This window comes from Lygodium microphyllum, chromosome 16 (genome assembly GCF_053477565.2).
Source record: "Lygodium microphyllum isolate KBCC chromosome 16, Lygodium_microphyllum_v1.1.10, whole genome shotgun sequence".
Taxonomy (NCBI): Eukaryota; Viridiplantae; Streptophyta; class Polypodiopsida; order Schizaeales; family Lygodiaceae; genus Lygodium; species Lygodium microphyllum.
Genome location: NC_141150.1, coordinates 69,440,425 through 69,462,540, shown reverse-complemented (window position 1 = coordinate 69,462,540; position 22,116 = coordinate 69,440,425). Strand labels below are relative to the sequence as shown.

Genomic DNA, 22,116 nt, shown 5'->3' with positions numbered 1-22,116 from the left:
CACAAATGCGTGGCCTCATTTGGACTTATTCATGTGTCTAGAGAACTCATCAAGACTCACAAAATTGTTTTGACGGTATTGTCTTTATAGACCTTCCCTATGAAGGCATGCCATACATAGCCTTCATGCAATGGGGAAGGCATAGCAAAAAAAATTGTGTTAATTATCTTAAATGAGCTCATTTTTAGAATAAGGAACAACAATAGACTAACAATGACCATGAAAGCTTGAAAAAAAAAATTCATTTAGTACAACTTTTAAGACAATAGTAAGAATATTGAATGAAATCCCAACAAGACAAATTTGCAAAAGCAAAAAGAAATGAACAAGAAAACAAGTTAGTGAGAAATAAAATGGATTTCTTTCACCATATGAATCAACAACTAGGCCAAGTTGTCCTATCACTGTGGGATTCCATGTAGATGTATATGAGTTTGACATGAACAATGGTATCCAACACTAAGCTTTACTTCACAAGGATTAAAAGTATGTAGGATAAGGAAACGGGGGTGCTCAATCTATAGAGTCTCAAAGCGAGGAGTTGGGGAATAAGCATGACTAGGTTCTAATATGTATCACTCCAAGTAATATGTCTAGTAGGGTGAATAATCTACCCTAAAGGCATGAAGATGATGTATGATCTTCATTAGATGTTCTAAGACTAGGTAGATGTTATGAGGGAGAGATGAATGTGCATAATGTTACCATTAAGAGGGGGCTTTGAATAATGATGTTATGGTTGATGAAGGAGAGCCATATCATCATAATTTAAAAGGGCTATGTTAGTGAAAATATTACTTAAAGCTCCATCTAATGATAGACAACAAAGAACTAAATATACTAAATGCCCAAGTATATGTTTCTCAGGATTACCAAAGAAATGTAACAAACATATAATATAATCTGAGTTTATATGTTTTCAAACTAAAAACAAATTAAGTTAGAAAATATAGTGAATCAAAAATATATGAAGATAGTGAATAATACATGTGACTAATAAGAAGCTAGGGAAAGTATCATAAAATAGGAAGATATTTGCTACAACAAAGCTAGCAAAAGATCCATATATATAGCAATCCAAAGTTCTAAAAATAGTCCTTAATTATTGTATCCATAAATGAAGGAAGAAATAAAAGTATTGAGTACCATAGGGGCTTGATTGTTGTCACCGGATGTTTGCGAGAGAGGGCTATTTAGGCTATCATCATTTACCCTTCTTGTGATATATATATATATATATGTATATCCCACAGATTACAATCATGGTTAAAAAATAAAAAAACTTAAATATAATCAACTCATATAGGCCAAACAAGCAATACATAACCCATCTATGATTACAACCATATTGTAATTAGAATCATATAGAGAAGTAAGAATATAGTTGCAAGGATCGTGTTGAAACAACCTACACAAACTAGTGATTGAAAAAAGGTCTTGCATAGAATCTAACATTTTTTATTATTTGAAAGAATAGTAATCTTAAATAGAGATGTTGACTTTTCATGTGAGGTGTGATAAGTGTTGAGGACAAATCACCGTTGTGAGTATAGTCGAGACATAGATATGCATAAAATACATTAACAGTCACATATGTTAGAATAGATCAAGTCAAAATAGATAAATTAGAGAATTGTGATACAATAGATGCAATACCCATCACATAATAGATCCACTTGTAAGTTTTTTAATAGCTAGACATTAGTAGGGGAAACCAAAAACTTTGTCTGAAATGATAAATTCAAAGTCAATCAGAAGTCGTCAAATTCAAGGAATGGGGCTTGGTACAACAAAGTGTGAGGAAAGGTGCCAATGGGTAAAAGGATAGTAAATCATTTAGTCATATGATATTACTAAAATTGGACAAAACAATCCAAATAAATGAGCACAGAATAGGTGAAACCTCAATTGATGGAAGGTACAAAAATTGAGAGGTTTGAGAACCATAATCCTACTGAAAGGTCATCACAAAACAACGCAAATAAGGGTGGATCATCACCAACCCCCCTATTTTCATCGTTTTGTAATGCCCTATTTTTTATGAGACCCTACACCCATCCAAAAAATGTCAAAAAAAATCATAAATATCTTAGGATTTGAAAATTTAAAAATTTTAAAGAGTTTTTGGAGCTCATTTACTATTTTAAGCTAAAAAACCTAAAAATGACAAACAAATCGCAAAAAATAGGCCATCATACAATGGTGCAAATAGCTTATGGCCAACCCTCCTTATTTGTGCCATTGTGTGATGGCCTATTTTTTGTGATTTATTTGTGATGTTTTGGTCATTTTTAGATCTTTTTTTGCTTGAAAATAGTTTTATGCAAATGTGCTCCTTTTTTTTTTGAAAATTTTCTACATTTTTTTTTAAATCCTAAGATATTTATACTTTTTTAACCTTTTTACATAAGTGTAAGGTCTCACTAAAAATAAAGATTATAACATTATCATAGAGTCACATGTGAACATTATCCTAAAGCTTAAAAATTTTTGGGCTATTTCTTTGCTATTTTTTCTACTTATCATTACATAATTTGGACCCAAAAGAGACTATCTTTTTTAATAGATATTGCATTAGCATATATTTACTATATAAATTCTATCTTCTTTAGGAGCTTTAAAAATATATAAGAGCTATTAAATAGTTATATATTTTTGAGATTATATGTGTGTGTGTGTGTGTGTGTGTGTGAAATTTCTTTGCTAATCATTTTTTTAATTCACTAAGTTATTTTTATTTTATAGAGAGTATCTTTTTGAAGAGTTATGGAATATAGTTTATCTTTACTAAATAATATATTATATCTTTTTTTGAGCTATAGAAAAAGATTAAAAGATATTGAATAATTATATCTATTAGCATGTGTAACTTATTTATTCAAATCCATTGATTTATCAAAAGTTAATATTATTATATAAAGGATTCTACTAATAATTTATTTATCTAACTCAATTTATTTGCCAACAATTCATATTATTTCATGTAGAGAGCTTTGTATAACATAATATAATACTCCTTAAATAGTTTTTAAAAATAAATAAGATCATAAATGCTATAGAGTAAATAAGATCTATAATCACAAGGATTATTTTGATGCATATTTTTTTGTGAATATGAGATATATTACATTCAAAGAAAGATATGCAAGGATAAGGCATTAATAGTGTAGTGATGTGTTCAATTATAAATTCTGGCTGCATTAGAATCAGACTTCTGAGAGGAAGAAATAGAGTCAAGTCCTTTCTATTTCTTTCTACAAATCAAGGAAATATATCTTAAGAGATTGCTAAGGATATGATAACATGAAGAGTATTATGAGAGTGTCATCCCATGATATCAATCAACCATTTAGGTATTGAAAAATGATAGTGCTATTAATAATCACACACTCGAGGATATTGAAACCCGATAGTGCTATTAAGAATCACAGTTGAGGATATGATGAGAAAAAGACTCCCAAGAGCTAATATCAAGTAAAAAGTTGTATCCTTCATATTCTCTGAAGCATCTTGAACACATGAAATCCTCTTAGTCCCAAAGTTGATATGATACAAAATATCACTAATACTTTTATATTTTAATAGACTTAAAAAGTGAATAATGAACATTGAAAAATGGAGGATATTTACCAATAGTAGCAAGATTGTTTGATTTAATATTTCTATCTCCTAGAAATCAAAGTACTTCCTTTCTTCTAGTTATAATATATTACCCTTGTCTTATCCATTAGTGCTTGCTAAAAAGTTGATATTACAACAATGTATAATGAAGACATTCTATTTTCAAGTGCCAAGATCAAGGTGAAATTTTTCACTTTCTACTCTATTAGCTTGAGGTTCATCCTTAGAATATTTATCCTTACCAATTTGTATAAACACCATGAGTCTCTTTTAACTATTTTCTTATGAATCAAATTGAAGAGATGGAAGAAAAAGCTTGGATTTGGTTGAAACAAAATCTTATCGAATGGATGACTTAGGGGACGAAATAAAGATGCAGTTTGGATGTCCCAACCTAGTTGGGTCAATTGAAAACTAATGAGCTGATCTCATTTTAGGTCTATGGAGGACCATATCTCTATAGCCCAATTGGTAAGTAAGTGGCATTGGTCCTCTGCATTGAGACTCTTTTGATTATTGATCATCTTCTCAAGATTTTGTGAAAGGAAATGAAGGGAGACCAATGTAGAGACTGCTGATAAGAACCATACATGATTTTGGTGAGAAAATATGCTATAAGAACTAAGAAACAAAGTGAAGAGGAGGGAACAATGGCTCAAATGAATGTAGACAAAAAAATGAAGTGTGATTTTGGTAGAAAATGTGATAATAGAATATTTAACCATTCAAAAAGAAAGAATAATGGCTAAAAAGTGACCCTTGACATGAGTTAATGTCCTTAGGCATTTAATGGCTAATCTCTGAAATGAATAATATATTCTCTCATTAATTACGTCTAAATGGCCAAATTTGGATGGTTCATTCTTTTAAAACCTCAACTAATTAATAACTTTTAATCATTTTCTTACAAGTGCTATTTTTGAAATGTTTTTGGCCCTAATGAAACATACGATAGGCTGGAATGGGACTTCATTTTCCAATCTCTTAATGACATGGAATTTGGTAGGTCCTTCATCAATTATGTAAATTTAGGAATGCATCCACTAGACTAGTAATTAATGGAACTCTTGTTGACCCTTTCCCCTTAGGAAGTCCATTTGATAGGGGTGACCCTTGGCTTCTCTATTGTTTGCCATTGCCACAAATGCTCTAGAATGGTAGTCCAGAAAGAAATGGATTGAAGCAACATTAAAGGAATCACTTTGCTAGATGGTAGTAAGAAAATGATCCTTAACTTCTTTGTAGGTGACACTAATGGCATGGTTAATAACAATGAGAAATCTCTTAGAACTTTTTTGGAGTTGCATCAAAGATTTCTACTGCACCTCAAGGTTGGTGGTCAATCCTTATAAGACGAGTATCGAAAGTGTTATAAAACCTCCCCAAACTAGCTTACTGAAGAGGGATGCAAGATCATAGAGGAAGGCCATATCTTCCATTTGCTTGGTATTCCCATGGGATTTATGGTTTCAATGAAATAGAGATGGTAGTGGGTTCACTCAAAGATTCGAAACAAATTGGAATATTGGAAAGATTTCCAATGCAACCTTGCATGTAGGGTTGTTGGTCTCAAGCACATTATCATGGCTTCCACGATGTACTTCTTGGCTTGATGATCCACCCTTATTTGCATTGTTTTGTGATGCCCTATTTTTTTTATTTAAAAAAATACATCGTGTGCGTGTGTGTCGTGCATGCATGCGTGCGTGTGCGTGCGCCCATGTGTGTGTGTGTGTGTGTGTGTGTGTGTGTGTGTGTGTGTGTGTGTGTGTGTGTGTGTGTGTGGAGCACCCATGAGGAGGGTGATTATTTGCCTATCTTTGAAAAATGAGAAATTGTAAAACATTTTCTTTGGCACGCTCTCCTATTATTTTATTTCAAAAATGAATACAATGGTTGTTTTCTTTGCTTGGCTAAGGTTTTGAGCACAATGAAAATGGTAGCAAAGGGTCATTCTAGCTTTGGCCCCTCCACATTTCAATTGCATACCTTCTTTATCCATGCACCAACCTGTATATGATTATTTGCTATTGGGGGATATATATTAATTTTTTGCTATTAGGTTTGTGGAATGGACCAAGCTACTATATACATTTATTTATTTATTTATTTATATTTATATTTATATTTATAAACAACTTACTCAATATTGAGTCTTAACTAAACAATACTACTTGAAGGATTTTGTAGGCTTGAGTTGACATAAGAACTTGGTTTGCATGGCCTTTGTTGTGCTAAGGTATTTTGTAATCCTACACTAATTTGAACCATGTTTACTTTTATGGGTTTTCTTCATTTAATAATTTCTTACATTAACATAAACAAGAGGCCAAGAGGCCCCAATCCTCCACAATAAGCTACTAGTAGAAAAGAACCATTTGAAACCGAATTCTAAACAATGAGTGTGAAGACCATAGAGATCATGCAAGAAACATAAGGAGTGGAATAGATAATCTCCATCCATGGAGTAGCTACCTTCTAGAAGACACCACCTGAACCATTTAGGACCCACTTCCCACAACAATAATCATTGACCTTAGTGCTTGAAGTGAATCAAACATGAAAGGGTTTCTCATTGTTAGAATATGCAGAATTCCGAACCATCGCATAAAACGAAACATACAATAATCTTTTGGCTACAAGCACACACACCTATTTCGATTGTTAAAAATAACTAGATATTTATTCATTACACATGACATTTCAAATTGTAGTTCATAATAGCCTATGGGTACCATCAAATGGGGTGAAAGCACATCATGAAGACTAGACTAGAATGAGTTAAACTGCTCATGTTGTGGTGATGCCATTATAAGACTTTTATGAAGTCTAGAAAGTGAAGTAAGCAACACCCAGGCTTCACAATACAATGTATCTAGTCTTGAGTAAAGCGAGCCTATAAATTAAAAGGGAACAAAAGTCTGTATAATACAACCATGTGAGGCTAACTTGTAAGCCTTGCACAAGTCAAATGTGTGCACTTTTAGGATGGAAGGTGGCACTATCCTCAAGGCTCATACCCGTGCACATGAGTTACCATGGTAGAGGGCAAGTTATTTTTTAACTACATAGCAATGATGTGTCACTAAAGATTTCCTCACCTCAATTCCACTATGGTAGCCCCAAGAACTATGGGGGTTAAAGGTGTATTAAGGGTCTTATAATGGTAAGACCCTCACCTTTTAGGACACATGGGCAAACCCCATTTCTCTCTTCTCAAGGTTTGTTAAGGGTCTTACAATGGTAAGAGTGACCCTTTTGGGACACATGGCCAAACCTCATTTCTCTCTTCTAAAATGATGGTCTATTTTTAACGAAATGCTTAGTTTCCATGTGTGCCAAAATTATTAATTAAGCTACCATGGTTCATAAAAAGTTTGATTATGACCCTCAACCATAGTAGCTTTTGTGCACATGATCACAATGTGTAACAAAACCCACACACACACACACAGAGAGAGAGAGAGAGAGAGAGAGAGAGAGAGAGAGAGAGAGAGGAATCTGGTCGTTCAACTTCCTTTCCAAGAGGATAAATTGGGAAGATACAAGCATTTTTTCCAAGAATGGGTCTTTTTAAATTTTGGTGTCTTTACTTACAAAGTTGTCTAATTTCAGGCATCTTTCTCAACTACCCCTTTTCCTATTGATTGTGAAAACTTGGGTGAGGACTATGAAACCCACATGTCAATTCACTTGCACAAGTCGGCATGGTATGTACTTGGCTACAAATGGATGGGTGTTAGCTCACTAGACCATAACCTGAGCTGCACAAGTCCATGTAATCAAGTTGAAGGGCATGTAGCCCAACTGCTTGACTTGTGCCACAACTCCAAATGATAGTACCACCACCAAAAATGGAGACATTAGGTCAATTCCAGCAAGTTCATCAAACATGACAACCATATAGCTAGAAATTTCTCCCCTTTTGAATATGCTTTAATAATCATCTCTTCCCTACAAATTACAATTGTGAGCTAGACTTTAGGGTCCATGTGAGTCAAGCCTCATGTCTAGCCAAAGCGTCCTCAAGTTAACTCAACCATAGTAGCTTTTGTGCACATGATCACAATGTGTAACAAAACCCACAGAGAGAGAGAGAGAGGAATCTGGTCGTTCAACTTCCTTTCCAAGAGGATAAATTGGGAAGATACAAGCATTTTTTCCAAGAATGGGTATTTTTAAATTTTGGTGTCTTTACTTACAAAGTTGTCTAATTTCAGGCATCTTTCTCAACTACCCCTTTTCCTATTGATTGTGAAAACTTGGGTGAGGACTATGAAACCCACATGTCAATTCACTTGCACAAGTCGGCATGGTATATGTACTTGGCTACAAATGGATGGGTGTTAGCTCACTAGACCATAACCTGAGCTGCACAAGTCCATGTAATCAAGTTGAAGGGCATGTAGCCCAACTGCTTGACTTGTGCCACAACTCCAAATGATAGTACCACCACCAAAAAAGGAGACATTAGGTCAATTCCAGCAAGTTCATCAAACATGACAACCATATAGCTAGAAATTTCTCCCCTTTTGAATATGCTTTAATAATCATCTCTTCCCTACAAATTACAATTGTGAGCTAGACTTTAGGGTCCATGTGAGTCAAGCCTCATGTCTAGCCAAAGCGTCCTCAAGTTAAAGATCCCTCCACAATAAGTACATTAACTTACGTGTGGCAAGGCACTTAATGGAAACTTGCAAAGCTTACACAATACCCTCAAAAGGAAGGATGCCATGTATACTCCAATGGGTCTTTCCATGAGATGTTCCAAAAAATCCATGAGCTGGTTAAGGCACTCACTCCTCTTCTCATTAGACATTTATTGGGATCCAACTTGAGCATGTCCATGAATTTGCAAGTCATCACTCTCTCCCCTCTAAGTTGATAAACCTGCGTGTGGCAGGGCTCTTAACCCTTCACTCGACCCTCTAGAGACCGACTTGAAGTTTTAATAACACAAAATTTGAGACACCCAGCCTTTCATAATGAAAAACCAGCTAAATTTTCTTGTGCTTGCAGTTACAAAAAACAAACGTATCTTACTGGAGTATCAGCTCTCCCTTATCCTTGATCCAAGGTAGGGGTATGCCATAATTCCACATCCTTATCTTCCCCATGTCCTCTCTCAACATACATAGAGTTTTGAATCACTGGAGTACCTGATAATTAAGTACCTCCTAGCTGATCTATAAGCATATGGTCCAATTGCATGGTCTAGTACAACTTCAAGTTGAAACCCCCTATTTTCATTAAAAATATAATTAGCACATTCTCCTTTTCACAAAGAGGTTCTACATGTTCATTCTTAAATAAATGTAGCATCTTTTCTTGGTAGTATTCTTATTATCTTTTAAATCATTAAATCTAAACTTTTAGGGAAAATAATTCCCTAACACCTGTAAGGAAATTTAAAAGTGCAAATATGGATTAATGCATTATACAAAATAGAAATGTCTCATTCAAGTGCAAGTAGCCTAAGTGTTAATATCTCACTTGGTCCTCTAAAGTCTAGTTCTGACTCCTGAGGAATCCACCAGGCCAAAAGCACATGTGATACCAACCATACTAAAGGTGCCTGCTCAATTGACTGGCAACTGGATCGAGTTGAAAGTTCCATCAATTCTACCACCAATCCCAAAGGATACAAACTTCATGAGCCAGCTTTTCCAAGAGTTTTGCATCATTCCTATCGACATTTTCAAACCCAGAAGGGACTCGACCCTTCACTCCCACTTGCTCCTCTCCTCCCACTGTCCTTGGGGCACCCTCAATACTACTAACAATCCCAAAGAAATCATAACATCATCAATCTGCTTTCCAAAGTTAAATGTTTTCCATCCAGAAGGCACTCAAACCCTCCATTTTCCTCTTGCTTACAACTGCCCTTAGGGGCACCCTAGCAGTTAGCATTGAACTGCCTGATCCACTTTGAAGGACTGCACTGCTATTCTGTTCTGTAGTCCTTGCCTTGAGCAGCTGTCCTACTTTTTAAGAGCTCCTCTAAATCAGCAAAAGCCTTAAGAGTTTTGAAAAACATAACCAACATTCAAGTTGTAATAACAAAAACTTCCAATCTTGGAAATGTTTATATAAAGCATAATGTACAACGGTACTCTGTAACATTTTGGCTTGAGAAACACTCTGGAATCAGATGTTTTCTTTTGCAATTACCAGTGTGATACAGCATTTATAAAGGGTGCAGCATTAACTGCTGAGTTAGTACCTTCCTGAAGTACAAGTCTAGGAAAGGACATGATGATTATCCCTTCACATAAAGCCTGTGAGTGTGCTATAAAACTTGTCTGAAGCTTTACTGTTCTAAAAGCTTGTAAAGGTAGCCAGACCCTCGTTGCCCTTCTTGCAAGTACGAGCAATTGCATGGAGGACCAAATCACCAATGTGACATCAGTCAAGCATTTGCAATCATGCTTGTATTTTCATTAAGTACCTGTGTATGATTGTGATCACCTTCATAGGTAACAATCAGCATGTTTGGATCATCTGGTGCACGTTCCACATGCTTTCTAGCAGGACACCCTCTAACACTGCTACATTTGTAGTAGCCCCTGAAACACAAACAAACATAAATCTTAACAAATGAGCTCAACTCCTCAATGACATAAGGAGTATGCAGAATGATGCCTTCAAAGTGTCCAAGATGCACATGCATCTACATGCACGTATCCATGCATGCGAGTACAGAAAGATCTATATGAAGTACAGACAGATCTATGTTAAGATATAAATGCACGCACCCACGTCTTAAACATGCAGACGCATCTGTAGATACACATGATGCACATATCTACAACTGCAAACATATGTCCACAGGGGTATGCAAGCCTGTATTCACACGTGATTGTACAAGTATGAGCATACACATGATGCACAGATACAAGAACATCTACAAGTGTGCATGCAAGGCCCATGCTTCTTTACATGTGGGTGTAAGCGTGCACATATGTTTTTGTGGCTACACAAGACAATTTGCAATACCTTGGATGAGGGGAACCCTTAATTGGTTTCTGCCCATATTTTCGCCATGAAAATTCATCAGCAGGTATATCTGCCATCTTAGAGCTGATTGCAGGTACCATGATTACCCTCTTATTCCGAGACTTCCTGCGAAGAATCTCAAAACGTCAAAAAGGATGCCCACACAAACAACAAAAAGGGCAGCTCATAAGTGAATTATGCCACATTGAAATTGCACCTTCGTTTGGAGCAATGACATCTTCCGGAATTGTGGCACTTTCCATTACTATCCTCAGGCCTCCCAGAACACTTCTTCTTCCCTGCCACTAAAGGCGGTCGGCCTCCAAATGCCTGTTGAAAAATGGAGAACTTGTCATTGCTCACACTGCCATCGACACTGAGAGATGACATGAAAGAGCTTGTGGTGGTTGAAACCGGAGCACTGCTGATGGAGTTCTCATGCTGATGGAGGCCTTTCATCGTGATCTCTGGGTGCACAAGCTGATGCGAAGATTGTGAGCGAGAGAGAGGCTCTCGATGTAGCTGAGGCGCTTTATCAGAAGTGCCTGGCGTAGCCACTGTGGAGGTGTTCTGGAAAAATAGCTGTTGAGGAGGGTAGGGCATAATGTTGGCATCGTGGCGAAAGACAGCAGTAGGTTTGAGCACAGGAGGACTATTCTGAGGTGCCAGAAACTGGGCATGGGGTTGAACAATGCAAGGCGAGGTGCCGTACATGGAAGGGGTGGGGTTGAAAGGGTGGGCTTGGGGTCTAAGCTGTGGAATGGAAGACGTGAGCCACTGTTTGTTATCCTTGCAAGGTGTGAACAAGGAGGCAGCGAAGTGACCTTCGAACTTGCCCCCAGCTGCAGCAGTGCTTGCACCCCAGTGCTGTGTCGAGGTTGGCGACGCATCAGGTGTTTCTTCGCTGCTGGGTGAGGATGAGGAGAATCCCTTGTTGACATTGATCTCAACATCCATTTCCGTGGGCCGACTACCGGACTCAAAGCCTTTCTCATGATGCCTGATGCTCAGCTCACTATGGAGACTCTCCGTGGACTTGCTGTTGCCTGTTACAAAACCCATCTCGGCGACCCTGGTGATTGATTTCACACCCTTTCCACCCCACAGATTTACTACATCACAATCCATCTCCGCTTGCTCATGGCTTGGGCAAAAACCCTTTTCATCTGACCTATGGCTCGCCTGCGGGCCTGATGTCTTGTGGGACTCAAAAGCATCGGATGAAGAGCAACTTGCTGGGGCCTCAAGCAAGGCATCAGGAGAAAGCCTACCCAAACAGGATGCTGCAGCAGCCGAAGATGAACCTGCAGGAGCATGGCGAAATCGGGCATGCCCTGATCTACCAAGGAGCGAGACCGCCTTCTTGAGCTGGGAGATGGTGGCGCCGGCGATAGAGGAGTAATCTTCATGCTCGGGCAGCGGATGGTGCTGCGAATTGTCCCCAGCACTGCCACTGCCGCTGCTGCCGCCAGCGGAGCCAGAAACGGCATCATTGTTGCTATGGTTGTTGTTGTTGTTGTTGTGCTGAGAGAGGAGGAGGAGGATTCTGTGGATGTTCTCGATACCAGCGGAGGCGGCCTCCTGGGCATCGCGGTCGCGCTCGAGCTTCGCGAGGCTATGGTAATCGAGCGTGGAGACGGCCATGGCCGGGCCAAGGCGGGGGGGCAAGGGGGGTTCTGTGTGTGTGTGTGCGTGTGTCTGTGTAGAAGTGTCTGTGTGTGTCTCTCTCTCGCGATGTAAGGGAGGAATGGAACTTGGAAGACCACCAATAAAAGGGTTTGGTAGATGGCAAACAAAGCGTTGAGAGAGAGAGAGAGAGAGAGAGGTTTTCTTGAAGAGAACAGAGCATGTGAAACAAGAGAGAGAGAGAGAGAGAGAGAGAGAGAGAGAGAGAGAGAGCATGTCTCGCCTTCCAAATTCCAGTATTGCTATTTCCGAATTTTCCCTCAAAATTATTAATTTAACAGGTTTTATTATTTATTTTTCCCTTTCACCGAATACGATTTATGTGTTTTTTCTTTTTGGCCGCGTGCTCCGGGTCAACAGTTTCCCACTCCGAATAAAGATTTGAAAAGAAACCGCATGTCTTTTTTAATTATAACCAAAAACCGAAGGCCCCTAAAAGAAGAAATCAAATCCAGCTTTATCCTGTCTTGGGGTCCGGGTCAACGAAGCCCTTTTAATTCGGTTTAAATGCCACGGTCAAAAGCAGAGACGCAGCACGCAGGTGGGTGGGTTTGCGGGCCCCACATCGCCGAGCATTTCAAACCATCTCGCTTGCCATCCGACGGCTCAGATCTCTCGAAGTCAATCTGTCGTTGACTAACCCACCCTCCTGCCAACCGCGGCTCGCCATCTATTAGATTTCCATATCTGGAATTATCATAAAATTTTCTTCGGCTTCGCCGCTTTTTATGGTGATCATTAAAAGAAATCCTTTGTCAATATCTCTCTACTGTGTGTGTGTGTTTTTTTTTTAATTTTAAAAAGATTGAAGGCATTAATAAAATAAAATTCAAAGCTGTTTGAAGTTTGAACTTTGAAGTTTGTCAAGCAATGAGCACTCACTACTCCCCTTAAAGAAAGTTGGAACGTGGAAGAAAGAGAGAGAGATATATATATATATATATATATAACACACAGTGACACACACACATACACACATAAGAAAGGTGAGTTCATATGGCCTTGAGGCTTGGCATCTGTTGTCAGCACGTATACGTATAGCTTCAATCAAACACACTGCTATCATCACAATAAAAGATGCCTTCTAGTTGTTCTACTTGAACAAACGTCTACACACCTTCAGCATGTGTACATCTTCAATCAAACACACTATTGTCATCTAAACAAAAGATGCCATCTTGTTGTTCTGCTTGAACAAATGTGTACACACCTTCAACATGTGTACATCTTCAATCAAACACACTACTATCATCAAAATAAAAGATGCCTTCCGGTTATTCTGCTTGACCAAATGTGTATCACTAAGTATTAACACGTGTTGAGAGAAGAGAATGGAACGAGATTAGAGTAGCTTCAGAGAATGGAATGAGATTTGAGTTGCTTCACATGAGCTATGTTCTTCAAGCTCACTTTCACTGAGCACTAATATATCATCTTTTTCTAAAAAGGAAAGCGTGAAAGTAAATATATTAATAGCTAAGAGATTTACAAGCAATAACTTGGCCAGTAGTAGCTGGCTTTGAGAAGTAGTAGCAAGAGATCATTAACAAAATGTTTTGATAGAGCCACCAGCATACTTGTTGCTGCATGGGGGATAGTTTTAAAAAAAGAGCTTATCGTAGTCAAGGGGCCAGGAGGCATATAGGTCTAAAGGGGTCCTATCACTTGTGCAGCCTAGATATGGCTAAGTAGTACAAGGGCAGTACAAGTTGTTGCTGCAAAGGGAAGGAAGTAGGCCTATATCAGTAAGTGTGTGCAACATCTTTGATCACCATGATAATATCCAAAAGCTCCTATTCTTTAGCTATGGTATCCAACACACATTCTCTCCAAATGTTGTTTCTTCTTGATACAACTGATAATGGCATCCCGTTCAACTTCAATCTACAAGACAAATTCTGATTTACTAGACAATAAATCAAAAAAGAAATTTCCTTTAAAGATAGCATCATTTCTTTGTAGCCAAATAGTCAATAAAAAGAAACCTCGAATAAACATCTATATTTTAGTATGCATACCATTAGTTTCACCAATCAGCCATTCTTTCCATGTAATGGGTTGAGGTGGAAGGTTTTAATGATATATTGGACAATTTTATGAATCTCTTTATTGTAGCTACAATTAAATAAGAGATGAGGGATAGTTTCAACCTCCTTTTTACACCTTGGGTAGCATCCATCTCCAAAACCAAACTTGTGAGCACCTTCACTTGACCATAAACCCTTGTGAAGGATTAACCATAAAAGAGTAGATTGTTTTGCTTCTAGACATGGGAACCACAAAGTGAGAGAATCTATAATTCCATTGGTTGTCAAAGTTCCAATTGAGAGACCAATTTTCATTCACTTCAGAATGTGGGGATGTTAGTGATAGGCAATAGTGGGTGCCCATTCTCCCATGAGAAGGCTCTCATGTTGAAAGCTCCTTGAAATTAGATGGCAAGGCAAGTGTTGTCTGGCCAAGCCGAGATTCTTTTCTAAAATAGTTGCACTTCTGCCCTCAAGGCTTTAAAATGTTCCCTAACCTCTCGGAGTTCTAGCCACTAACATGTGCAGAAGTCTCTAATATCTTCCCATAGTTTTACATCTTTCTTGTAAGGATGTGTTGATGTCATCAAGTGTTGATTCGAGAGATTGCCACAGTGCATGTTGAACTAGATGGAATCATGGCTAGCCCCTGGAAGCACAAGCTTAGGGGCTTGTTTAATACTAATATATGACTTAAACTTAAACCAAGCTTCCCACATGGTTTTTGCCAAGGCAGCAGAAGGTTTCTTCATTATGAGAGGCACCTTTGAAAATATTGGAGTGATGATTGACATGTTCTTCCACTTCAAGCAATCTTTGATTGCAAAATTCCTAACATGTTTATGTAGAAGCATGGGCCCGCCCTCTTGGGGAAATTGAATGCTTCTAATTATTCATTTAGTTGCCAAATTATCAACTAGGCTTGCTAAGTCAGGGATGCCTAAACCCCCTTGTCCTTTAGGTAGGATATAAGTACTCCAAGCTACTTTTTGGATTTTTCAATTGTCATCCTTTGACCTCCATAAGAATGCATTGCAAAGACTTTCTAGCTCCTTAAAGGGAGTTGTCAGTGGTTTTTTGCAAGCCAAGAAGTACATCGTGGAAGCCATGATAATGTGCTTGAGACCAACAACCCTACATGCAAGGTTGCCTTGGAAATCTTTCCAGTATTCCAATTTGTTTCAAATCTTTGAGAGAACCCACTACCATCTCTATTTCATTGAAACCATAAATCCCATGGGAATACTAAGCAAATGGAAGATATGGCCTTCCTCTATGATCTTGCATCCCTCTTCAGTAAGCTACTTTGGGGAGGTTTTATAAGACTTTAGATACTCGTCTTATAAGGATTGACCACCAACCTTGAGGTGCAGTAGAAATCTTTGATGCAACTCCAAAAAGTCCTAAGAGATTTCTCATTGTTATTAACCATGCCATTAGTGTCACCTACAAAGAAGTTAAGGATCATTTTCTTACTACCATCTAGCAAAGTGATTCCTTTAATGTTGCTTAAATCCATTTCTTTCTGGACTACCATTCTAGAGCATTTGTGGCAACGGCAAACAATAGAGAAGCCAACGGTCACCCCTACAGATGGACTTCCTAAGGGGAAAGGGGTCAGCAAGAGTTCCATTAACTGCTAGTCTAGTGGATGCATTCCCAAATTTACATAATTGATGAAGGACCTACTGAATTCCATGTCATTAAGAGATTGGAAAATGAAGTCCCATTCCAGCCTATCATATGCTTCATTAGGGCCAAAAACGTTTCAAAAATAGCACTTGTAAGAAAATGATTAAAAGTTGTTAATTACTTAAGGTTTTAAAAGAATGAACCATCCAAATTTGGCCATTTAGACGTAATTAATGAGAGAATATATTATTCATTTAAGAGATTAGCCATTAAATGCCTAAGGATATTAACTCATGTCAAGGGTCATTTTTTAGCCATTATTCTTTCTTTTTGAATGGTTAAATATTCTACTATCACATTTCCTACCAAAATCACGCTTTGCTTTTTTGTCTACATTCATTTGAGCCGTCGTTCCCTCCTCTTCACTTTGTTTCTTAGTTCTTATAGCATATTTTCTCACCAAAATCACATATGGTTCTTATCAGCAATCTCTACATTGGTCTCCCTTCGTTTCCTTTCACAAAATCTTGAGAAGATGATCAATAATCAAAAGAGTCTCTGCGCAGAGGACCAATGCCACTTACTTACCAATTGGGCTATAGAGATATGGTCCTCCATAGACCTAAAATGAGATCAGCTCATTAGTTTTCAACTGACCCAACTAGGTTGGGACATCCAAACTGCATCTTTACTTCATCCTCTAAGTCATCCATTCAATACGATTTTGTTTCAACCAAATCCAAGCCTTTTCTTCCATCTCTTCAATTTGATTCATAAGAAAATAGTTAAAAGAGACTCATGGTGTTTATACAAATTGGTAGGGATAAATATTCTAAGGATGAACCTCAAGCTAATAGCTAATAGAGTAGAAAGTGAAAAATTTCACCTTGATCTTGGCACTTGAAAATAGAATGTCTTCATTATACATTGTTGTAATATCAACTTTTTAGCAAGCACTAATGGATAAGACAAGGGTAATATATTATAATTAGAAGAAAGGAAGTACTTTGATTTCTAGGAGATAGAAATATTAATCCAAACAATCTTGCTACTATTGGTAAATATCCTCCATTTTTTAATGTTCATTATTCACTTTTTAAGTCTATTAAAATATAAAAGTATTAGTGATATTTTGTATCATATCAACTTTAGGACTAAGAGGATTTCATGTGTTCAAGATGCTTCGGAGAATATAAAGGATACAACTTTTTACTTGATATTAGCTCTTGGGAGTCTTTTTCTCATCATATCCTCAATTGTGATTCTTAATAGCACTATCGGGTTTCAATATCCTCGACTGTGATTATTAATAGCACTATCATATTTCAATACCTAAATGGTCGCTCGATGTCATGGGATGACACTCTCATAATACTCTTCATATTATCATATCCTTAGCAATCTCTTAAGATATATTTCCTTGATTTGTAGAAAGAAATAGAAAGGACTTGACTCTATTTCTTCCTCTCAGAACTCTGATTCTAATGCAGCCTGATTTTATAATTGAACACATTACTACACTATTAATGCCTTATTATTGTATATCTTTCTTTGAATATAATATATCTCATATTTCACAAAAAAAATCCATCAAAATAACCCTTGTGATTATAGATCTTATTTACTCTATAGCATTTATGATCTTATTTATTTTTAAAAATGATTTAAGGAGTATTATATTATGTTATACAAAGTTCTCTACATGAAATAATACAAACTTTTGAAAAATCAATTGAGTTAGATAAATAAATTATTAGTAGAATCCTTTATATAATAATATTAACTTTTGATAAATCAATGGATTTGAATAAATAAGTTACCCATGCTAATAGATACAATTATTCAAAATCTCTTTAATATTTTTCTATAGCTCAAAAAAAGATATAATATACTATTTAGTAAAGATAAACTATATTCCATAACTCTTCAAAAAGCTACTCTCTATAAAATAAAAATAATTTAGTAAATGGAAAAAATAATTAGCAAAGAAATTTCACACACACACACACACACATACACATATATATAATCTCAAAAATATATAACTATTCAATAGCTCTTATATATTTTTAAAGCTCCTAAAGAAGATAGAATTTATATAGTAAATATATGCTAATGCAATATTTATACAAAAAGATAGTCTCTTTTGGATCCAAATTATGTAATGATAAGTAAGAAAATAGCAAAGGAATAGCCCAAAAATTTTTAAGCTTTAGGATAATGTTCACATGTGACTCTATGATAATGTTATAATCTTTATTTTTAGTGAGACCTTACACTTATCTAAAAAAGTTAAAAAAATATAAATATCTTAGGCTTTTAAAAATTTTAGATTAAAAAAAATTTGAGCTCATTTGCTATTATAAAACTATTTTCAAGCAAAAAAAGATATAAAAATGACCAAAACATCACAAATAAATCACAAAAAATAGGCCATCACACAATGGCACAAATAAGGAGGGTTGGCCATCAGCTATTTGCACCATTGTATGATGGCCTATTTTTTGCGATTTGTTTGTCATTTTTAGGTTTTTTAGCTTAAAATAGTTTTAAAATAGTAAATGAGCTCCAAAAACTCTTTAAAATTTTTAATTTTTTAAATCCTAAGATATTTACGATTTTTTTAAATACATTTTTTGGATGGGTGTAGTAGGGTCTCATTAAAAATAGGGCATTACAAAATGATGCAAATAGGGGGGTTGGGTGATGATCCACCCCTATTTGCGTTGTTTTGTGATGCCTTATTTTTTTGTGATTTAACAAAATAGTGCTAATAGGGGGGTTAGGTGATCACAAAATGGTGTGAATAAGGGGCTTGCATCACCTAAGCCCCATACTCACGTAGTTTTGTGATGTCCTATTTTTTTCTAATAGCGACCCTCATATATAGTCAAGCCTGCACAGGTTACCACCAAGCAAGGGAGGCCACGCTCTCTTGTAGAGAGAGTTGTATCACTTGGTAGTGACCCTCATATATAGTTAAGCCCCCACACAGGTTACCACCAAGGGAGGAAGGCCACTCCCTCTTGTAGAGAGAGCCTGTATCACTTGGTAGCAACCCTCATATATAGTCAAGCCCACACAAGTTACCACCAAGAAAGGGAGGCCACTCCCTCTTGTAGAGAACATATGTATCACTTGGTAATGATTTCTTCGTTAAGGCAATCTTCCTTCAACTGTAATCACTACCTTGAAGAATTTGGTAACTGCTTTCCCTTTGTTCAGTGGAGATGAATGAAAATACTTGCACAGCAAGTCCAGCACTCATATATGGGTTTGCTTACTAAAGGAACCTCTAATGGATCTCTAAGTTGTTGACTATCTATGTCCTTTCTGGGTAGTAACAAATGTAGCAACAAATCTTGACTCCACGAAACCTGGCAATTTAAATGCAGCACTATCTTCTGGTGTTTTTGAGAGTAGTATGGTTGGGTTGGTATGCATGCCTATGAGTAATTATGCCTCCACTAAAGTTGTAGATCTAGCCTTAGGATCTCACAATGAGAGGGTTCCTTCTATGCACTCCTATGAAGGTATGTCAACAAAATTAAATTTCCATCGACATAGAAAATGGTTACATCATGCAAAAAACTAGAAGTGCTCAACATAAGATCACCAAGTTTTTATAGAACCAAGATGCTTTGTATGTAGATGAGCTAACAATATACATTATCCAAAATTTTGTACATGAGTCAATGAAATTGACCAAATGCTTGGAATGGCTAGGAAAGCTAGTCAAGGAATTCCATATCAAGATTGTTGAAGAAGCAGATTGCTAAAGAAGCTAGGCAAGCCTGCTGCTGCTGCAACAAAGGCACGTTGGTGAGTGAAAATGAGTGACCTGGGACATGATGCTGTGTGAAGTCAAGTGGGGTAACACATGCAAATATCACTTTTTTGTCTTTCTAACACTTACATGTAGTGAGAGTCAGGTTGATAAATGGAAATCCCAAGTAGTACCATGCATATTCGACACATGGATATGATATTTCATTTTTGAGATACCCGCCTCATACAGGAAGAGAATAAAATGTGTTCTCACTTCTAATTTTGCTGCGAAGTAGAACATGTGGCAAATCTAGCAATTCAAATCTCAATCATAAACAAAGAATTTAGTGGAAAAATCTAATGAATGAAACATCTCAACTATTAAATACAAACAACATTATAATACATAAGAGGATTTGAATAACTCAATAGATTGAGAAAGACAAGAGAAAAACGCACAATTGGGCCCAATCTCCCCCATGGCAAAAGCCATGGTTTTCCATCCTTAATTATATATTATAGTTTTACATGGATATTTGCATACATATCTTACATATAATTACAAACAAAGTACAAATATCAATTGAAATATAGAGTTTTAAGAGTCAAGAGGTATCCTATAACATGCTGCAATTGCTGCAGAAAATTGTGTGCTCTGAATCTTGACGTTTTGACATCACCATTGCATCCGAAGCGTGACAAAACTCCCAAAACAAGTCTTGAAGCTTTGAATTTCGATTCCGAATTAGGAAGAAACGAAAAAAACTAAGTTTTCACCCTGTTCTCCAGTTTTGTGCACAATCATGTTGCTTTTATAAAGAAAGCTAGAAAAGCCTTCTAAACTTAACCACATTAAGAAAATAACAAGTATTTTCTAAAAAAGCTTATTTCAATAAAAATATATCTTAAATCTCATATTCTAAGATAATCTATATTTAAAAATATATATATTAATAGTACTAATGACAATGATCTAATTATTACTAAAGAAGTTTAAACTTATAACTTAGAAATAGAGTAATAATTTTAATAATGAAATTTATGCTTGGACTTACACTAACGCCCAATGCTACCCAAAGCACTGCTGTCTACTCTATACATCAACTGAAGCATTCACAATTATTTATAAATAAAATAAACAAACAATAGTGAATACCTAGCAGTCTTCAGCTACAAAATAAATAAATAGGTTGAAACTCTGTCCTAACCTTATTTTAACATGAGTGCATTCTAAACTCATAAACGTCCATTAATTTAAATATGTATTTTAATATGAGTGCATTCTAAACTCATAAACGTTCACAATTTTAAAAAAAAGAAGAGAATAGAAGTGTTTGACACAACATAATAAGCGTGAGAGAGAGAGAGAGAGAGAGAGAGAGAGAGAGAGAGAGAGAGAGAGAGAGAGAGAGAGAGAGAGAGAGAGAGAGAGAGAGAGAGAGAGAGAGAGAGAGAGAGAGAGAGAGAGAGAGAGAGAGAGAGAGAGAGAGAAGAAGAATCTTGCAAGCTGAAGAAGGGAGAAATCTAAAGCTCAAAAGAAGAACAAATTGTCATAAGAAAGAGACCGTGAAGTTAAAGTTATTGGAGCCGAGGAGCAGGTTGGCAGGGCTACTGAAGTCAATGGGCTAATGCGAGTTCTCAGTTTTCAGATGATGGTAATAAGAGTCTTCTTTTTGTCTTGTTTTCTTCTACTGTTGCATGGGGTAGAGAGTTCGCATATAAGTTCTGATGTATGGATATGAGTGAAAGACAACAGAGGGCTGTTCTTCATCATGTTGAGAGTGATGTTTGTTCGTTGTTATGTGAGGCTTCCCGTCAGTAAAGAAGAATGGAAGTAAAGGATCTCTACATTTGAAATTGGGTATATGGCCAGGAATATGTGTTATGGGCAGATGTTGAATGCATGAGTTCGAGTTAGTGGAAATTTGAAAGGATTTGTAGCCAATAAAATAATGGATCAGAGTTCATAAAGTTCGAAGCTCCTGCAATTCTTCATCAATGCAAGATATGCTGAGATGTATCTGTTGGTATGCTGAAATGACAATCTGAAATAAAAAAATGTGTCTTCCCATTTGCAAGTTTGTGTTTTTGGAACAGAGTAGTTGTGCTTGATGTATAGAGAATGTAGGAATTTAGGACTGCAAACTGTGCAGAGCTGTTTTAGGATAGCAGATCAAGGAATTTAACTTTGAGTTGTTTGAAGAATTATAGATTGGAAAGAGAGCTACAACTTTCCTTTTTGAAGCTTGGCAATCTGAGATCTAGTTAGAAAGTTATGAACTATTATGTGTAATGCTCTATGAGGCAATTTCTGTGCTCTATGAGGGAACATATGAATTTAGCAGCATCTACATCACCAACTTGGTTTCCCATGAAAGTCATC

General features: G+C 36.6%; 1 protein-coding gene across 1 annotated transcript; it reads right to left on the bottom strand.

Moving 5' to 3' along the window:
• Positions 1-9,648: 9,648 nt before the first annotated feature.
• On the bottom strand, positions 9,649-12,465 carry LOC148022954 (uncharacterized). The gene is made up of 3 exons (XM_087695880.1): positions 10,838-12,465; positions 10,621-10,746; positions 9,649-10,190 (listed from the first exon to the last, which is right to left on the bottom strand). The coding sequence occupies exons 1-3, from the start codon at positions 12,262-12,264 to the stop codon at positions 10,034-10,036; spliced, it is 1,710 nt and encodes a 569-aa protein (XP_087552006.1). The 5' UTR covers positions 12,265-12,465; the 3' UTR covers positions 9,649-10,033.
• Positions 12,466-22,116: the final 9,651 nt, after the last annotated feature.